Source organism: Elephantulus edwardii, unplaced genomic scaffold, assembly GCF_000299155.1.
Source record: "Elephantulus edwardii isolate Elephantulus edwardi_28Jun2011 unplaced genomic scaffold, EleEdw1.0 scaffold00213, whole genome shotgun sequence".
NCBI lineage: Eukaryota > Metazoa > Chordata > Mammalia > Macroscelidea > Macroscelididae > Elephantulus > Elephantulus edwardii.
In genome coordinates, this window is record NW_006399963.1 from 1426998 (window position 1) to 1446399 (window position 19402).

General features: G+C 43.8%; 1 protein-coding gene across 1 annotated transcript in view; it reads left to right on the forward strand.

Moving 5' to 3' along the window:
* Nucleotides 1-16502, forward strand: part of DRGX (dorsal root ganglia homeobox) — a 37816-nt gene extending 21314 nt beyond the window's left edge. Inside the window, exon 6 of the mRNA XM_006897701.1 lies at nucleotides 16237-16502. Within this exon, the coding sequence (XP_006897763.1) occupies nucleotides 16237-16502 (266 nt within the window). The remainder of the gene's footprint in view (nucleotides 1-16236) is intronic.
* The last annotated feature ends 2900 nt before the right edge of the window (nucleotides 16503-19402 follow it).

Sequence of the window (19402 nt, forward strand, 5' to 3'; positions counted from 1 at the left end):
TGAGGAACTTTGTCTTATTGGTGTCGAGAGAGAACCTGTTTTGTCTACCAATTTTTGTTTTCCTTGTTCTAGATTTCTTTGGTAGTGTTGTCTATAGTGTATTAGAGGCTGTTAACCAAAGGCTGCACAAATTTGGTGGTTCAAATCCAGCAGTGGTTCTGCAGGAGAAGATGGGCAGTTTCCACCCACCAAGAATTAGAGCCTTGGAAATGGAGAGTGTTGTGAGTGGGAATCAAATTGATGGGTGAGTTTGAGTGACTTTTTCTAAGAGTTTTAATTACTATGTAAAAATTATATATCTGAATGAATTACTGAATTTTATTGAATATTTTTATCCATCTGTTGAAATAATCACATTGTATGATTTTTTAAACTCCTTAACATAATGAATAATATTATTTTCTACAATGTTATATCATTCCTTGAACAGTTTGTGAACTAGTCACAACTAGATATTAGTCATGATGTGTTATCCTTTTGTATATATTGCTTCATTTGGTTTGCTAATGTTTAGGGTTTTTCCATCAATGAAGATGAGGAGATTGACATTTTCTTATAATCCCTATTCTAGGTTTTGATGTTTCTTAGTGGTGGTTACAACAACACTTGGTATAAGAAAACCATGACTATTGTATTGCCTTTATGATTCATAAAGTTGGCTGGGCTTAGCTTTTTGAGCTTGGGGTTTCTTGTGAGGTCACCTTTAGATGGCAGTTAGTACTGACACAAAAGACTTCACTTCTTGGTAACACAAGTGCAGGATCTCTTGATCTTACCATGCTGAGCTAAGGCTGTTGTCAGATAGTGACTGGGCCCCAAGACTGCAAAAGCAGAAGACACCAGAGCTTCCTGAAACTTAACCCCAGAGCTGGTATGGTGTTACTCCTGTTACACTCTATCAATAAAAGTTTGTCATTGCACCAGCCAGATTCCAGGGAGGGGACCACAAAAAGGCATTTTGCATAGAGAAAGGACAGTGCAGGGAGGTGTGGTTCATTGGAGGCCATTTGTGAGAGTAACTGTGGTCAATATCAAGTCTCATGGCTTGAATTGAGAATGTTTGCTGTGGACCTACCTTATCTCTCAGACATGAATAGAAGCACTTTAATGGAAGTTGTATCTGAGTCACCTCCAGGTTCTTCCAGTTAACTCCTTCTAGCACAGGGTCTAGAACAGAATGAAAAGGAAGGAAGTATGAGTAATGAAGGCCATGAGAATCTGAGCCTGGGAAGAACACCTCCCAGGGACTGGCTGACCCTTACTAGCTGGCTGACTGTTGGGCTCAAAGAGTGTGGGACAATCCTATTCTTCATGGAGCCCACGCTGAACCTGCACTTTGCTGGGCCTTGAACAGGGTCAGGGCATCCACCAATGGACACTTAATCCCTGCTGCTAGGAGCTCACATACTGATAACTGGGCTTCGAGAAAAACCAAGAATTTCTATCTAATGAGTGACAATCAAATGCTTTTAGAGAGGTAAGAAAAGGCATGTGAGTTTGGGGAGTTGATCTCTGTAGGAATGAGGGTATTTAGGCCGGGACTCGAAGCTTGTGTAGGAATAGCCACCATGTGAAGACACTCCATGCAGAGCGGCCTGAGTGTATGTAGAGTGAGATCCATGTGGAGCAAGGTTCCAGGGGAACCCAGGCGTCAGGGTCTGACCAACTTAACTTAGGACATGCCTTGATCTCCTTGCCGGTGACATGAAGATCACAACCATTGCTGTGGCAGATCTTGTGCGGCTCTGTGCCTGTCACATCCTTGTTACATGCTCTTGAGTCAGAGCTGACTCATAATGGATGCTGCTGCTGGTGTTGAGAGGTGGGAAGTTGCACAGGAAGAAACTGCCTATCTTTCTCCCACAGAGCAGCTGGTGGATTTAAACCATGTGCCTTTGGGTTGGCAGTGCACCTCCTTACCAGTAGACCACCAGAGCTTTCCCATCATGTCAAGTGTCCAATAAATGCTACATGTTTTGTGATGTATTCAAAGAGGTTCCTTGGTATCTGGTTAGGGTTTGAGTTTCAGCTCTGGAGTTCGGGAGTGTCTTCAAGCTTCAGTGTACAATACAGTTAATGCAACCTGTGCTGTGTAAGAAGGTCACATCATGTGTAACTAAAGGACTGCTAAAAGAAAGAAAAGCTAGTGGCTGGGATCTACCAGTGACTGTGGGAAAAGATGACAATCTCTTCCCATAAAGATTTACAGCCTTTGAGACCTGCTCATCTGTGGCGGTGACTCAGAGGCAATGGATGCTGATAGGTTCCATTCAGGGACAGTGCAGGTAGCTCAGACCCTCCCCCCCCCAACACTCCTGTGGGGTGCTGGCTGATTCCCAAGTAGAAGATGTTTGGGGAGCAGATCAATGTTCATGGAGAAAGTATGGGACAGCCTAGCCTGTGTCTGATGGAGAAGCCCCATCCCTACGTCCTCCATGTCTAGAAGACGAGATGGAGGATCTCAAATTCAGATTTATAAAGAATCTCCTGGTGAATATTCACTACTACTCTTCTAGGAAATGGTGATCTGAATGAAGGCCCAGTGAGCTCACAGACCTGCTCAGCATCACGTAATGTATCAGTTGGAGAACACAGGGACTCCACCTTCAAGCCCACTGGACTTGCTAATGATTTTCTTCTTTTTCCAAGCTCTTACTGACAGTCTTTGCCATTAAAAAGTGCAACTCACTTTCCAGAAGCCATGTCCTACTGGGTCTGATGGATTTGCCCTTCCTGCTCATCAGTGGGACTCTGGAGTACAGTTGCTGAATAGATACTGTGGTTTGTGCTCAGAGTGGACTGGAGAGGCAGTGACCACTAGCTCTCCTGGATGAGGCTGGGGGAGGGAGGGTTCTGCTCATGACTGCAGACTGCACTGCTGTGAGGGATGGACACCCTGTGCCACATCCTTGCTGCTGTGCTTATCGTGCTAGGATCCCTGGGTTTAGGGCTGTCTCCTTATACATTTCGAAGACTTCCAAGCAAAATAGGGTTTTGACCCTAATCGGGACTATATCATTATACCAAGCCTTGTCTGAGACAGCTGGCTGAGTAACTCTAAGTGACCGGGAGTGTCTTTGGAGAGATTGGCAAGCAGGTGAAGTCAATCAAAGGAGTGCACAGCTACAGGAGAGCTTTGGCATAAACTAGATTAGGAGACACCTTTTCTTGGGGCAGTGAAGGAATCTGGAGCCTGCAGAGATGGAACTATATTAGGCCAGCTCTGTTAAGGAGAAAAGACACTCTCATCTTTTCTTCCATCTTCAAATACTGATTGAATGTTTCTTTTGTGTCAAGCCAGGGACAGTTTGGTCTCTGGATCAGTGATGTTGAGATGGTAAGTGAAGGGTATATCAAACAAGCACAATAGAAGGTGAAAAGGTGATAAAACCATAGAATTGGCCTGGGGGTAGGGGATGGGGGAAAGGGTGGCAACATTTTCAAGGTAGAAGGTACGCCTTTTGATTTGGGATTTTCCTTTTGGGCATTTGGCTAATTCCTTTCTAAGGGCTGTTCGTGAATATGAGATGCTGCAGTGTGACTGCAAACTGCATTCATATATTTATTTATTTTACTATGAAGCAAAAGGAAAATGGATTACAGGATTTGAGTCAAACATTACACAAATCCAAGGCTCCTTTCCTCCATCAGTTGTGTTGCACTTAACTCTTCAAAGAGAAAAAAGTGTTCAGGGTGAAGCTCGTTTTGAGCATCGTTGTCCCTGTACCTTTCAGAGAATGTGGTTTTGGCAGGAGAGACAGAACTAATTTAATTTTTCCTGTTGGTCTCTGTAGTAGATCAATTAAACTGCCAAGGAGATCAAATATTTCAGATGGTATTTATTACATTAAGTATTTATGTTCAGGCCAAGCCTTTGAAGCATGATGTCAGGTAGGAAAGCAGGCCGATTAGATCAATTCAACAGAAGTTGCTGTAACTTAATGGAAATCTAATTGTGTGTTTTAATTTGGTGTCCATGAGGTAGTTTGTTCTTGGTGTGTGTTTAAGGCCAGAGCACCTCTTTCTTCTCAGACTGTGGTGATGGTGCACGTTGCCAGGGTGACCAGGGAGAAGGCCTGTGCTGGTTGGTGGGTTGGTCAAATTCCAAGAAAAGATACTGAATGGCTTTGATCTTTCCAGACCAGGAGAATGTGGATGTGCTCTGGGGTGAATCCCTTCTGGGATGTCCTCAGCAGTACACCTAGGAAGTTATTGTGCTTATGGAGCCTTAACAAGGTGCTGAAGACATACTCTTGATTCCTTACTGCTGTCGTTGTGACTGTTTTAAAGGGGAATAGAAATAACAGACTAGGAAAAATATATCCTTTTAATGAGACTAGTGTAGTCAGAGTATGCTTTAGAATAAGGAAATGAGACTTCATCTCACATACTCTGAGTATGTTATCAGGAGAAGCTGTTGTTGTTAGGTTCCCTCGAGTTGAGTACAACTCATATTGACCCTATGAACAATGGACCTGAACCCTGTTTTATCCTGTACCATCTTTGTCATCTCTGGTGTACTTGAGCCCATGGCTGCAGTCACTGTGTTAATCCATCTGATTGAGGCCTTCCTGTCAGGAGGGTATAGTCCCTGGAAAAATACAGACTCAGAAGGAGATGGATTGACACAGTGCTGGATCTTGGGCTTGGGCACAGCAGAGATGATAAGGATGACACAGGGTAGGGCAGCTTCCACTCTGTTGTAGGTGGGTTGCTATGAGTCAGAGCTGCATCAACGGCATTTGATCAATAGGAAAGCACAAAGAAAAAGAAATCATCATATTCTCAGCCTCTAGAAATTGTTATGAAAAATTTGGTGTTGGTATATCCATCTTTGTTCCGTTAAAAATATGTAGTCCAACAAATTTATAGATTTTAATATTTATACATTTAAATTTTTTCATATGTTAAATTTATAAAGACCTAAATATATAGACAAACATGAATACAATTGGATTTTGATTTATGTATGTGTGTGTATATACTTGTTTTACTGTTGCCTTTTATTATCAAGATCTTAATAAATTTAGTTTTTCAACATGTGAGAATAGTGACATCAGCAAATCAGGTACTGCAACATTGTATATAGTATACATTACTAATGGGAGAAGTAAAAGTAGAAAACAAAACAAAACAAAGCTACACTTGTAAATGTTACACATTATAACCTGAATATATTTTGAGATGATTTGAATATACATTTATATATATGTGCAAGGATGATATACATTTTATGTTATTTTATGTTGTTATTGTTGGTAAGCGCTGTCGAGTTGCAGGTGACTTATAGCGACCCTGTGAACGAGAGTCCTCGATGCTTGGGTGCCTTTCATCCTTTCTCCAGGTTCATAGGGTTTCCGGAAGCAAGCTATTATGGAAGTGGATGCCACTCCTCCTTCCAAATACATTTTATACATACATAAAAATAAATTCATATTGACTTACTGTTTCTTTATACTGCTTTATTAACATTTTTCATGGCACTAAGTAGAAATAGTCTATTTTATTCTATTTCTTATACATCTGTAAGTGCAGTTTTGTAATTGTTACCATGCATTCAATATGCATCATATTTCCAATTGTTGGATCATTGTTGTTGCTTACCACCGAGTCAGAACCAACCCATAGCTGATCCTCCAGGGGGTTTTCAGAGGCAGTCAATTGTATAAGAGGAGACTAACCATCTTTCACCTATGAAGCAGCTGGTGGCTTCCAATCACATTCCTTTGTGTTGTCAGCATAACACCTTATAATTGTTGCTATTATAATTGTTTTCATGCTTTATGTCACATCTTTTCTATAGTTAATTTGTTAGCAAATTCAGCACTATCACTTTCTGACAAATTTAAACACAGAAAACTGCTATTTTCTTCTTGACTTCCTAGTCTAGGCAACTGAGAAGAATTAAAAGATGGGACTTATAATGTTCGTTCAACATACATACTCTCGGCATTCTGTTGGCTGAATAAGTTACTCTTCTCTTTGGTTGAAGGGGAAAGAATTCATCAAGAAAGGGTTGCGTGATCTTGTGTCTAATGCAGTCCAAGGTTTAGAAACTTTCTCTCTTTTCTCAATATATACTCCACTTGCCTGCCACAGACAGTCATGTTTCTTTCTGGTTTATTCCAGACAGCTTAATCGGAAATGCACTTAACACAAGAATCTTAAGTCACTCAGCAAGCTGGTAGAATGCTTATTGTGTAAAAACTTAACTTTATTGAAAATTGCACCAACTCATTCTGGATTACTCCTTGGGGGACGCTAAGAATGGTCTAGTTTTTCAGTGGGTTATTGAGTCAAATGGAACATTGAAAAAAAAAAAGCTGTGAATTGTGACTTAAAATTGTTTCTTGGCTCACATGTTGCTGTTGTTGGTTGTCAACAAGTTGCTTGCAGTCGTAACCCCATACATACAAAGCTCGGCTTGACCTTGTGCCACGGCTGCTGACTGTTGGTGTGCTCAGGCCCCACCGTTGTGGCCACTGAGAGACTCGTCTTGTCCAAGAATGCTCTGCTGGGATCCTTGTGATTTTGATTGACTAACTTTCAGAACTAAATTGCCAGGACTTCCTTCATAGTGTGTCTTAGTCTGGAAGCTCCACTGAAATCTGTTCACCATGGGCAACCCTGCTGGTGTTTGAAATACTGGTGACACAGCTTCTGCCATCAGAGCAACACTCAAGTGTGGTATCATAGTATGGCAAATTGACAGTTGTTAATTTGCACAGGGTTTTGAAAATAATGGTCAAAATCAGCCAATTTAAACCCACCAACAGCTCTCAGAACACAAGTCTCTGGGGTGCTTCTGCCATGACAGGATTTGAACATTCTGTGGAATGGAAACATAGTTCTGCTCTGCAACATGTGACATCAGATGCAGATCAAGAGCAGTTAAGCATGGACTTTGTATTCTTAAGCCCAGAAGTAGCTTTTACGGTCTCCAGTTTATGGATGAGAAGGCTTGGGCTTGAGAAAAATGATTGTTGTCTCTTGGCTGCTTAGTGATAGGGCCAGGAGGCTAGCATACAGCCGCCTTCTCCTGGTCTGGTCAGATAGCACCAAGCCATTAGGCTAGTACACAGCCTCCTTCTTCTGGCCTGGTGAGGCTTCACCAAGTGGTGACACTGAGGAGTTCTGTTGTTACTGTCATTTTGTAAGATTCCCCCCACCCCTAAAATTCACAGAGTCATACCTTGGAGATATTTGCAGATTCATTTACAGTCCACTACAATAAGGTGAATATTACAATAAAGCAGGCTACTCACATTTTTTATTTGCCAGTTTACATGAAAGTTGACACTGTACGACCTCTTTGGAGTTGATGATGTACTGTAGTCTGTTAAGTGTGTAACAACACTATGAAGAGTGTTGTGGTGGACACTGCAGGCTAAGTATTGTGCTCCTAATTAAACACTGGTAGTTTTAACCCACTAGGCACTCAGTGAAGAAAGATGTGCAACATTCTCTTGTGGATTGTTATTGTTGAGTACCATCGAGTTGGAACTGATCCATAGCTGTTAATCACACAGGAGGAAGCTGTCCCATCCTTCCCCCATGGAGCAGCTGGTGGATTCGAACCACATGCCTTTGGAATTTCAGCACAGTTTCTTACCACTAGGCCACAGGAAACCCCACATGAACAGTCCTGCTCCAGCTATAGTGTCATTGTGGCTTGGAACCTACTTGATGGCATTGACTTTTAAATTCTCTTTTTCCTTTCCACTATGCAAAAATTTGAACTATGGTAAGAATTACCAAAATTTGACATAGAGACATGCAGTGAGCATAAATTTGCTTAATGCAGATTTCAATTCTTACAATACACAGTGTTGATGAAGCACAATAAAATGAAGCACAACTAAGAGAGATGCCTATTCTCCTGTGAGGTTTTATTTATATTGATTTTTGTAGTAGATAATGAAATTATTTTATTGTTTTAATGGGAATGTATACACATTCAACAGTCTTCCACATGTACCATTTCAGGATACTGATTGCAACCTCTTTCAGCTCCTTTTCAGGGATGTTCACGCTGTAAGATTTGACAGTAATGACCTGAGTGGGGGTAGACGTTATCTAGGATGTCTGCCCCACTGTCCTGAGGGAGACTCAGCAATGTCGCTATCATGACTGCTGTGCTGTGTGGTTTCAGATCCCTTTGTGGTCACCATGATCATGAGATCATACTGTGGGTCAGGAAGGGCTTTAGGGACCTCGAGGTGCTTGCGTTGTTTGTCTATACCACCTGGCCTCAGGTTACTGTGCATTTGAAGGTTTTGTGCTTTTGTAAAATGTCCCTTTTTGTAATCTCTCCACCATTGTGTTTCCATGAGTGTCCACATTTCCTTTTAGTTTGTGGCAATCTTGTAAGTCAGGCAATTTCTGTTGAAAAACCGCTTAACATGAGAATATTTAAGTACTTGATGAGTGGGCTTTGGACATATGACAGAGCATATGGACTTCAGATTCTGGGTTTTTACTTAGAAAATATTTGTTAATAAGTTAGCATAGAATGATGGAAGTAGTGGTAGTAACACCAATCCTATCCAACTTCAGGAAGGATCATGACCAGAACCAGCCCAAATCATTCTCATGAGGTGGACATCAGTCTATTCCACTCTCTAAAGATGCTTCCATTTCTGGTATCTGCTGGTCTCCTGTGATACTCCACTATTCTTCTAAGTTTGATAATTCATTGTCATGGCCACACCGAACTCACAGACTATACTTAGAGTAAGATGGTTTAGTAAGGAAGCAACAGGGTACAACTCAGGATCAGGAAGCATGCAGGCAAGTTTCTCTCTTCAGTGCATGGAGGCTACCAGCTCCTTCGGCCATGCAGGCCTTTTTTTTTTTTTCTATAATTATATTTTATTAATTTTCATAAACATTTACAGAGATTTTGGGCTTCCACTCATTCATTGTTGCACTATTCTCTCTACCCTCCTCCCAGTTTGTTCTTGTCCAAATGCCACAGTGCTTGTCAAAGCCAGTTCTGATTAATCTTCTTTGTCAGTGTATCCTTTGCCATTCCCTATCACTCCTCCCTGAGAGAGACTTCACCCTGAGTCATAAGGAAAAGGGGACGGCGTATTCTCTTAGCTACTTCCTGCTGAAAAGGGACGCTGTGGGTTTCAGGGTGAAGATCTTCTCTCACTACTCTAAAGGGCCCCTTTGGCAGTAGGAAACACATAGACTATTATGGAGATTGATTTTGGAATTCAGATGCACTCTTATTGATTGTGCTTGGCTGTACATGTACATATCCTTCAAGATGTATCATGGGGGTGTTGCAACCTAGAAGACACAAATTTGACTAACAAGTTATAAGTACATGAGTCCAAAAATTATGGAAAAGTAAAAGAAAAGATTCTTTCATTGTTTTACAAACCCTCCCCCAGTTCCCCTCCACCATGCAGCCCTCGCTCTAGTCTCCTGTGATGACAGAAATACCCAGTTACATCTCTCTTTTAGACGGTTCTCTCCCTCCTCCATGCAGGCCTTTTGATCTCTGAGGACAAGCTCCTTTCAGTCCCCTGAGGCCAGCCTCCTGTTGGTGTCCATGAGTCAGCTTCTCTTGGCCTTGCCATCTGTTGCCTTTAACTCTGGCACTGGGCTCCTTCTGGGCCTGTTATCGTCTTTAGAGCTATAATCCTTAACCTGTGTTACAGCTCTTCAAGAAGATTCTTTCTTTGTCTCCCCTTTCCTTCCTTCTATTTCTTTCACCCCACAAATGTCTGTGCTGCTGTCTGTTCTAATACACAAATGTCTTGTTAATTTCAAGGAATGGTCTCACCACAGACACGGAGTTGACCAGTCTTTTCTTAGTAGGGCAAAGACAGTTCATTTGCATAGTAGACTACATTACAGTTTATTTTCACTTTTGATTATAAGTCAGGCCATGCAAGATGCATTCCAGATTGCATCCAATCTAAATGAACAAAATAACACACTCTCTGGGGATAGAAAACAAGAGCAAGGGTAACTATCTCATCAGGGTTTGGGGAGGGACAAAATATCTTTCAAACTATTTTCCAAAGAACCAAGCTAGAAAGCCATGTAATGAAACCCATTCCACCATGCTGCTACTGGGTGCCTCCCAGGACCTTCTGTTACTAGTTTAGGAGTTACTCAGGGAAGATGAAGCTGTCTAGGAAGGTGACATATTCAGCAGCCTGGTGACATTTTGATTCTGTGAGATCAAGAGTTAGCTTTGTAAGAATCCTGTTTATGGAAATATTTTGTCGATTTGTTTGAAAAAAACATGGTTATTGGATCTAAGAGATTTATGGTGGCTGGGTACTTTAAGTTAGCTTAATGGAAATTTGATGACATTTTAAATTAGTTAATGGAAATTCTGAAAAGACTTGCTAAAATTGTATGCAGAACTGGGCTTTGTAATTCACCTTCCACTGTGAAAAATCACAGATTTTGTTGCTTTTAAAAGGGATTATTCTTATTTTTCTCGGTGTACAAACATTCTCTATAGCATCTTTGCCAAGTGGACATCTCCACAGAGCTCAGTTGTATGTATATCATGCTGGTGGTAAAGAAAAGAAAACCCTGCTTTCTTTGACTTCTTCTGGCTTTTGCCTCCATCCTGTTTGGGGCCATGTAGAGAGAACACACACCATTAAGAACTACTTTTACATAATGGTAGGCAATGACCACACGGCTGCATGTCTACTGACTGACTTTTGTTCACCAGCCCCAGTTCTTTCACCTTTTCAGTACTTTGCTCTTCTTTTCATCCTTCCTTTCTGTCTGTGAGGTATTTCTGAAGAACCTCCACTGTGCAGTCAGAGATGAAGAAGAGAAGTACGCTATTGCTTTTATGAAGTGAGAAAGAAGAAACAATAAACTATAACAAAAATAGTGTGTATTGGACTGTGAAACATGCAGCGAAGGCTCTAAAGGGATGTTTTGCTGGCTATGGCTATGGGGTGTGTGTGTGTGTGTGTGTGTGTGTGTGAGAGAGAGAGGAGAGAGAGAGAGAGAGAGAGAGAGAGAGAGAGACAGTGAAGGCCTTTCTGACAGTGGGATGATTGGATGTGTGAACATCTGGAGAACAGCACACACAGCAGGTCAAAGGGCAGGAAGCACATGTATTCAGTGGGAATGTTTTGGTCTATTGGGTGTTACATATCGTTCTGGGTTTTAGTCTTGGCAGTAGATCTGAGGACAATGTCTTCATCCCTTTAGTCTTTGTTGTTAGGTGCCATCAAGTCAGTTTCTGCTGATAGTAAGCTGTGCAAAACAGAACTGAGGACCTCCTGCTCTCCACATTCCTCCATGTGTTGCTGTGTGCAAAGCCATTGCTGCAGCCACGGTGCCAGTCCATCTCATTGAGAGTCTTCCTCATTTATGGCTGACTTTCTATTTTACCAAGTATGATGCCCTTCTCCAGGGATTGGGCCTTCTTGGTAACATGTCCAAAGCGAGTCTATGAGTCCCACCATCCTGCCTTGGAAGGATCCACTCTGTGGTACCAAAGGTCTTCACCAACATCACAATTCAAATGCATCACGTCTTAGATTTCCTTATTCTCTGTTCAGCTCTGCTCACAAACATTAAGTGATTGAAAATGCTTAGGTCAGCAAAGAGTTTTTTGCTCTTTAACTCTTTAAAGAAGTCTTTGCAGCCAATCTACCCAATGCAGTACATTCTTTGATTTCCTAACTACTGCTTCTTTGTGAATGATAACATCTACCTTCAGAGCTGCTGAGAAGATTGATTGATCCATGAGTGTGATCCCATAGTTCTTCCTCTCCCCTCCTTTCCCTGGGTAGTGACAGACAATGTTAGCAGTGATGTGACACTGAGGGTAGAGAAGGTGTAAACCTAACTCAGGGTGAACCATGTGCTCCACAGGGCTTTGAGTTGCTGCTTTTTCAGAAGGAATTTCTTCCATGGGGTCTCTAGGTGAACACAAACCTCCAACATTTTGGTTGGCAGCTGAATGCATTAACTGTTTAATTTTTCTGTAGACTCTTTTCCTGTTAAGATTCACAGTCAAGTCCTATTTACCACACATACAATTGCCAAGCTATGTTTCCCTTTGCATGCCTATAGCTTAGGAAGCAAATCATGGGCTTTCTCAGTTCAATAAATCATCTTATTGAATTTGTCACCTCATTCACTTCAGATCTTGCCTTCAATACAGATCTCCCCTCTTAGTCTTGCTTGTATCTCTCTGTGATCAGTGCATCTTCTATGTCCTCATACACCACAGGGAAGTTCATGGAGGAGTGTTCTCTGAAGGCTCCCTTCATTCTTCCAGTGCTTCATTCATCGTATTTTTGGATATGATTGTTCACATTTATAAGTTCACCTCTAAGCTTTAGTCTCCTTTGCTGGACTCTTGTATTGATTGTTCAGACTTGGGCAGTAGATAATTATAGAAGGTCGATCTTGGTCTTGACAGTAAAAGTCTTCCAGAATCAGTAGGTTCACCTGGTCCTCAGTTTCCCTCTCTGTATGGGGATGGAATAAACAAGGTGATCCACACAGACTTTCCATTCTCCACTATGAGTCTACGAGTTAGTTCATGTCTCTAAGCCTCTGAGTCTTTGCCTTGGGGCCAGGAAGGCACTGATTGGTAGTGTCCTAAAAACCAGTTATGGTATGACCTGTTAGACAGGAGCAGGGTCTAGGGAGAAGGCTCTGTCTTATCCACATGACACTTGGTCCCATTAGGACAGTATACCCATCTCTTGGTCATAGACTATCTCACCTACTCCTTGATGGTCATCCTGGAGAGAGTTATTAGATGGGTCAAGGATTCACCGAAGATGCACTGAGCTGGCTTTCTCAGGCTATCCTGGCCAAGTCAGTTCCCTACAGCTAAATCTGAACTACTTTTCTCCTTCTGAACCCCCAACACGTCAAAGCCAGGTGAGCTTCTTATATCTCAGCTCACTTCTCAAATGTGCCAAGGGATTTGTCTTCAGTCTCCTCTCTTTAAATGTGAATTTGAAATAGAATGTATGCCTCTGTATTACAAAAAGAATTCACATTCACAGTTGAAAAAGAAGGAAAATTCTGAATAAATAGAGGAGAATAGAGATCTATGGCAATCCTACTCCCACGTGACATCTCCATCTTGTTTTGGTCCCTTCATCTAGAGAGGTTTACATGTATGAGCTCCCTTTTGGAAGGAGAAGTGGGGCTGTGAGGGGAGCAGGGACAGGCTTTTCTTGTCCAGATGCAGCACATGGTCTCAGGAAGGATCCTGGAGTTTGAGGGGCTGATGACTTCCTTTTCAAAAGTGACAACTCCTCTTGTTGTGAGTGGCCGTTGTAGCTGTGCTGACGTCATTGTGTGCCACCCATGTCTGTATGTCTGCACCCCTGTGCCTGGTGCCATTGTGCAGCTGTGCCTCTGTGATGGGAGTCAGTGTGTAGCTGTGCCTCTGTGACAACTGTCAGAATGTGGCTGTGTTTGTGTAATGGCCATCAGGAGAAGTGGAAAAAGCAGGACTTGAAATTTAGCCAAATGCAGCTTCCTGTTTGTCCCTGTGAGCAGCACAGGTGGCAGTCAGCTTTTTCTGCTCTTTACCAGGAAAGAATTCAGCAGAGGTGTGTAGAGCTGGCTCTCTGAGCTCCTGTTGGCTGGCATACGCGATCTACCTAACAGGACTTTTGTTATTTGCTACCAACCACATTGTCCCTCAGTCAGAATTAAGGTAGGAAGTGACGGCTGCATGTAACACCCCTCTACACTGCAGAAAAGCAAAAGCCACTGGAAGGTTCTAATCCCAGCTTTAAATAAACTGTGCAATAACCTGGGGCCGGTTCCTCTAAGAGTCTGGAAAGTGGGAATAAGCAATGCTCATCTCTCAGACATTATGATGATGATGAGGCAGCATGAGAACTGAGTCACTGATGTCACTGAGTGAACAACAGCGTTTTCTCAGTGCAGGCTTGAAAAGTAAGAGCCATCTACTTGTGCCTTTGGATGCCAACCCCTTGACCCACCAAAAGAGTTAGAGATTTCCTCCAATTGTATCATACTGGCCAATGAGTCCACATGGTATCCGACAAAGGACGGGTGCTGTCAGCACTGCCAAGTGCATCTGAATGGGTCAGTGGGACCTTGGATCTCCTGGGCCCAGACTGGACCCTGGAGGTCCCCTTGCCCACAGGCTGCCTCTGTCTGAAACCCTTCTGGAAATGTACCTCTATTCACTTCTGTGCACTGGCCTAAGGGCCGCCAGCAAATCTTTTCTCTGTGCTTATCATCTCTAGACCCTCAGCAGCAACACAGATTCCACTCTTCAGCATAAAACTGACTGACAAGCTCACATCACCATACCCCAGCCACCATTGTCTGACCACTGCTGGCTGTGCCCACTCCTACCCTCCCCTTGATATGGATAAGATCAGACTATGCCTACACTTGATAAGGGCTTTCCTTCCCTTGTCCATTATGGCTATGGGGCATTCTGGCCCTGCTGGTCCCTCGACCTGCTAGCCCCTATCTCCTGCTTCCTCCTTGTAGTCACTAACCTCTGATCACTGGGAAAGTCTCATTGTTTGCGAAACAAATGAGCTCTGCTTCATTCAATCTGTGCTTTGGCAAATGCCTTTCTCCCCACTCTGGATGCCTCATCTTTGACATCAACCTTCTGCCCTACCCAGTCTGGACTTTTCACAGCACACATCGCCCTTGACCTGGTATTTTGGATGTCTTGGTGAGTGGCCTTGGTTCTGGTGACCTCCCCATTGTGTGTTTGCTGCAGATGGCAGGGTCTGGTGGTCTTACTCCTGTGTACTCAGCAGGGCCTAACAGTGCCTGGTGCTCGGGAACTCCTCACTGGGTAAACATGCAAATGCCGGGTAAGTGAACTAGGGCTTGGGGGTTCTTGAGTTGCTATGACAGTCAAGCCTGCTGTTCTGCCTCCCAGTGGCACAAACATTTCTGCTGGTCTCCCCTAAGTTTCCTTCTACACCTCAAGCCTCATGCAAAGAACTTTGCAAGGTGGTTCTTTCAGAGGTTCTCAAACCTTTTCAGTTTCTAATACCCACTGGGACCTATTTATTTTTTGTGACACCCACCAGTTGCCATTGAGTCAGTTATAACACACAGGGACCCTGTTTGTGACATGGTAGGAATGAGCTCCAGAGCATATTCAATGACTGGGTTTGTGAAGAACTGTCTTCTAAGTAATTTCTGGGTGGATGTCAACTTCCACCCTTTATGCCTAATATATTCATCATTTGTGCTATCCAGAGATGCCCTTATTATGACTACTCCTCTTATAACGACTACTCCTTATGGCTGACCAGTTGAAACTGACTCATAGCTGAGCCTCTAGCAGGTTTTCAGAGGCTGCAGATTGCACAAGAGGAGATTGCTCATCATTCTCTGGCAGAGCAGCTGGTAGATGCTAACCTCTTGGTTTTGGTTTGACATTACAACTTCTTACCTTGCAACCCGAGCTTCCCAAGGACACTCTTGGAACATAACTAGTTAATGGACTATTTAATATTGTTATGTGTCATTGAGTAGGAAGGACTCAGAGTTGACCTTATAGAAGGTTTTCAGAGACAATAAATTTCATGGGGGTGGTGGTGGGGGGAGACTGCTTATCTTTCCCTCACTGAGCAGCTGGTGTATTAGAACTGTGTGCCTTTAGGCACAAGAAATATTTCATTGTTCTGTTCATTATTTAGCTGAGTCCAAAAAACTCAACCAGCTATTTTGAGAAAGACAGGCAATCTCCTCCCTAGTGCCTTCCAGCCTTGAGAACTGCTGCAGGTTAGCTGGGAGTTGCTTCCAGCTCAGTGTCGGTGGGCGGATGAGAGGATGGCATTGTGACTTGAAAATAGAAAATGTTTCTGTGATGTTCCAGTAAGTTTTAAGGGATGCCTTGGCACATAGTTTTGGGAGTGAGATTGTGTCACTGAATCTTCATAAGTTTGTGTGGGATGGATACTACCCCATTTATTAGAAGCAAAAGGGGAAGCTGGAAGAAGTAAAGAACTTGGCCCAAGGCCACATAACTGGTTAATGAAGGATTCAGGCCAAGTTCCAAGTCCTTGATAGCTCTCAGGATTATCAACTAGACCCCTTAGGTTTTGTGCTTTTGGGATTTCACTGCTTGTTAACTATTCCACAAATGTCTTGACCCTCCCATGGACCTGTCTACACTTCACACCCCATCCTCTCCTTTCTGCCCATCTCAGAAGATGATCTGTGGATGGTGGAACTGGAACCATGTTTTTCCTTTTCCAGGGAGCCCCCTGTGCTCATGCTGTGTCCCAGACCCCATGGGGCTGTCTTTTCTCCCCACCTACGGCTGCCAGAGTCACCGCACGGCCAGCGTGGCTGCCCTGCGCATGAAGGCCCGTGAACACTCGGAAGCTGTCCTGCAGTCGGCCAACCTCTTGCCATCCACCAGCAGCAGTCCCAGCCCCGTGGCCAAGCCAGCCCCCCCAGATGGCAGCCAGCACAACAGCCCTTCTGCCAAGGAACAGAGCGAGGGCGAGAAGAGCGTATGAAGCTGTTGAAGCCCAGCACACCCTCCTCTGCTTGTTTCCCCCAGCTTCATCCCTGTTGAAACTCTCACACCACGGAGGAGCCCATTGTCCCAGGGCCCTCCTGTGGACAGTGCAAGGGAAAGAGACCTACAACAAGTCCAGGGCCTGCGCCAGCCCTCTGGAGTTCTGCCAGTGGGCCTGTGCTTCCCTGGCTTCTTAGGAATAGAGTCTTTCTCACTGGCCTGTCTTGGTGGTAGACCTCTCTGATGCAATCAGTAGAGCCTCCATGTAGACTCAGAAGCCTTGGAGGAGGTGGGATTGCTTTGCCAGCCCTGTTCTTCATCCGGGGCTCCTGTGGTGTGGGCCAACCTTGAGAGCAGGCCCAGGCCTGAAGTGCTTACAGTATGAAATGGGACTAATTCCGTTACATTGTCTAGAACTAGGATGCTGGTTCCATCCTATTCAGCTCTTGTTCTCCACACAGACAAGCAACAATGCCCTTTCCCCTATTGTTGCAGGTATAGGCTGTGGCTTGGTTTGAAGGCAGTCTGAGAAGCTGTGAGGTGGGATGGGAGACATGAAAACACAACCTGTCCCAGGAGAACATAGTGGCCTTGTCCCAAGGAGTGTCAACTGGAAGGTCTAACGTGGGCAACTGGGCCAACTAGACAGCTCATCCTTCCATGACAAGGGCCACACACTTGAAGCTGCAGCCACTGAGCCAAGTGTGAGTCCTGCAGAAGACACTGCCTTCTAGCTGGCATCTCTGAGTAGTCTCCAGGTCGGTAGGATGTCAGCCAACTTGCAAGTGGTCCCTTGTCTGCTGACGGGACATTGAAAGCCACTGGGCAGAGACGCCCTGCTGGAGACTTCTGGAATCTTCATGCACTGGGACAATGACCTTTCCTTAGGGCCCAGGTGTGGAGAGGACATTCACCAGAGTGTTTTTACTGGAAAAAGCTATAAAAAAATGAGGTGGGCTAGTGTAGCGGCAAAACAGACCATGGGAAAGAGGGCTTGCCAGACATGTGAAGTGAACTAATTCCAAAGGGCTGATTTTGACAGATTGTTGTTTTGACCTAGTGTGTCTTTCTCCTGTGGATTTGAAAACTTCAGGAGCCTGAAGGAGAAGTGCAATCTGGGAGCACTGCCCCTGGCTAGCGGCCTGGGCCTACACAGTGCAGCCTTTGGGTTACTGACAGTGTTCCCATGCAAACAGCTATTGTTAGTGTGTCCTTTAAAGAAAACCAAGCCTTTCCTCCTGCTGTATTTTGCTTGTGGAGAACAAAGATGAAGTGATTTGCCGAAAATGGCAAAAAGTCTCTTCTTCTTCTCGATAATGACAAGTGTTTGGTTGAACAATGTAAGCTCAAGTCCTTATGTACACTAACTCTTCAATCTAATTGTTTGATTAAACTCGTATTTCCTCCAGAAAGGTACATAAATAAGTGAACTGTTGAGCAAATTAAGAATACTTAACAGCATTGCATCTGAAAAGTAGTTATGCTGATTAAATTTTGTGTCCTTGAGGACTTTCAGGAAATTACTTTTCATCGTCAATAACACAATTAAGTAAACTATACACACATTAGCATGAATAATTGATAAGAAATTATGTATTACCACGAAGCACTGATTTAATAATTCATGATGCGACACTCCAGTGACTGTGCAAGACTGAATAACAGTGAAAGTCTGCCTGATGTTACGGAAAGAAAAGAAAACAGCTCCAGACCTCCATAGAGACAGGGAGTTCTGAGTTTTGTTGTAAAAAAGTAGAAAGTGGCTGATGCATGATGTCCTTTCTGATTGTTTAAATACCCAAATAAACGTAGAAGCACATTTGAAAGAATACAGTGAACTCAGGCTCTCTCTTTGTTCCTCTGGCCCAGAGCTGGAGGGCTGGGCTGAGCATCAGATCTCCAGTCCTAGATTTTGCTGGGATACAAGCAGAGCTTTGGAGGACACTCCCTATTTTAGGACAGGTCTAGGACCCCAGCAGGTAGATGCGTCTCCTCAGTGCTGAGGCCTCTGGAGTCAGACCTTCTGCTTCTGGAAAGGGGAGGGTTTGAGGGTACCACTTGTCTAGTGCAGTGGAGGCTATTGGTTGTCTGTCTACAGAAGTTCATAATGTGATCATAAAAAGGCAGTGGTCTTAGCCTGGGAAGTAGGTTCAGGCCCCAAGGGTAGATTGATTGATTAATTATTATTATTCATTTATCAGTTGAAGCACTTTGAAGAGTTCCCTTAGTGCACTCTAAGTTATGGGAAAGGAGAGGAAAAACCACTGAAGCTGTGACTGGGGCAGCAGCCAAGTCTTGTTGGGGACCAAGGCCTTCTGGGCTGGAAAAGAAACTGTGTGTGGGCAGGGCTCAGGGAGCTTGAGGGTGTTTCTGGTAATGGGGGGGATCTCAGAAGTCCTCTTTGCACCCCACCTTCCACTGAGGTGTTTTAGGAATTCTGAGTGTCTGGTCTCTCATAAGGTGCAATGATTTCTCCTAATAAATAATGTCCATTTATGAAGATTGGTTCATGCACTTGGCTGCTAACTGGAGGACTGGCAGTTTGAATCCATGATGAGGCACCTCAGAGGCCTGGTGATCTGCTGCCATGAAACTGCGTATTGAAAACCCTGTGGAGCACAGGTGTACATGGACACACCCAGAGGGGCCATGGTCCGAGTCAGCTGCACAGTCACTGTCCCCACTGCCCCATTACCTTAGACTTTATGTGTGTTAACTAGTTTAATCCCAATGCGCACCCCACAAGGTAAGTTACTATTCCTACTCTGAGGAGATTGAACAAGCCCTCCAGCAGTCCATGGTTAGTAGGATCGGGAGTGAGAGGAGGAGCAGTCTCCTGTCACATGGGAATGATTAACAAATGTATAAAGGAGGTTCATTGGGCGCCACTTGAAGGCC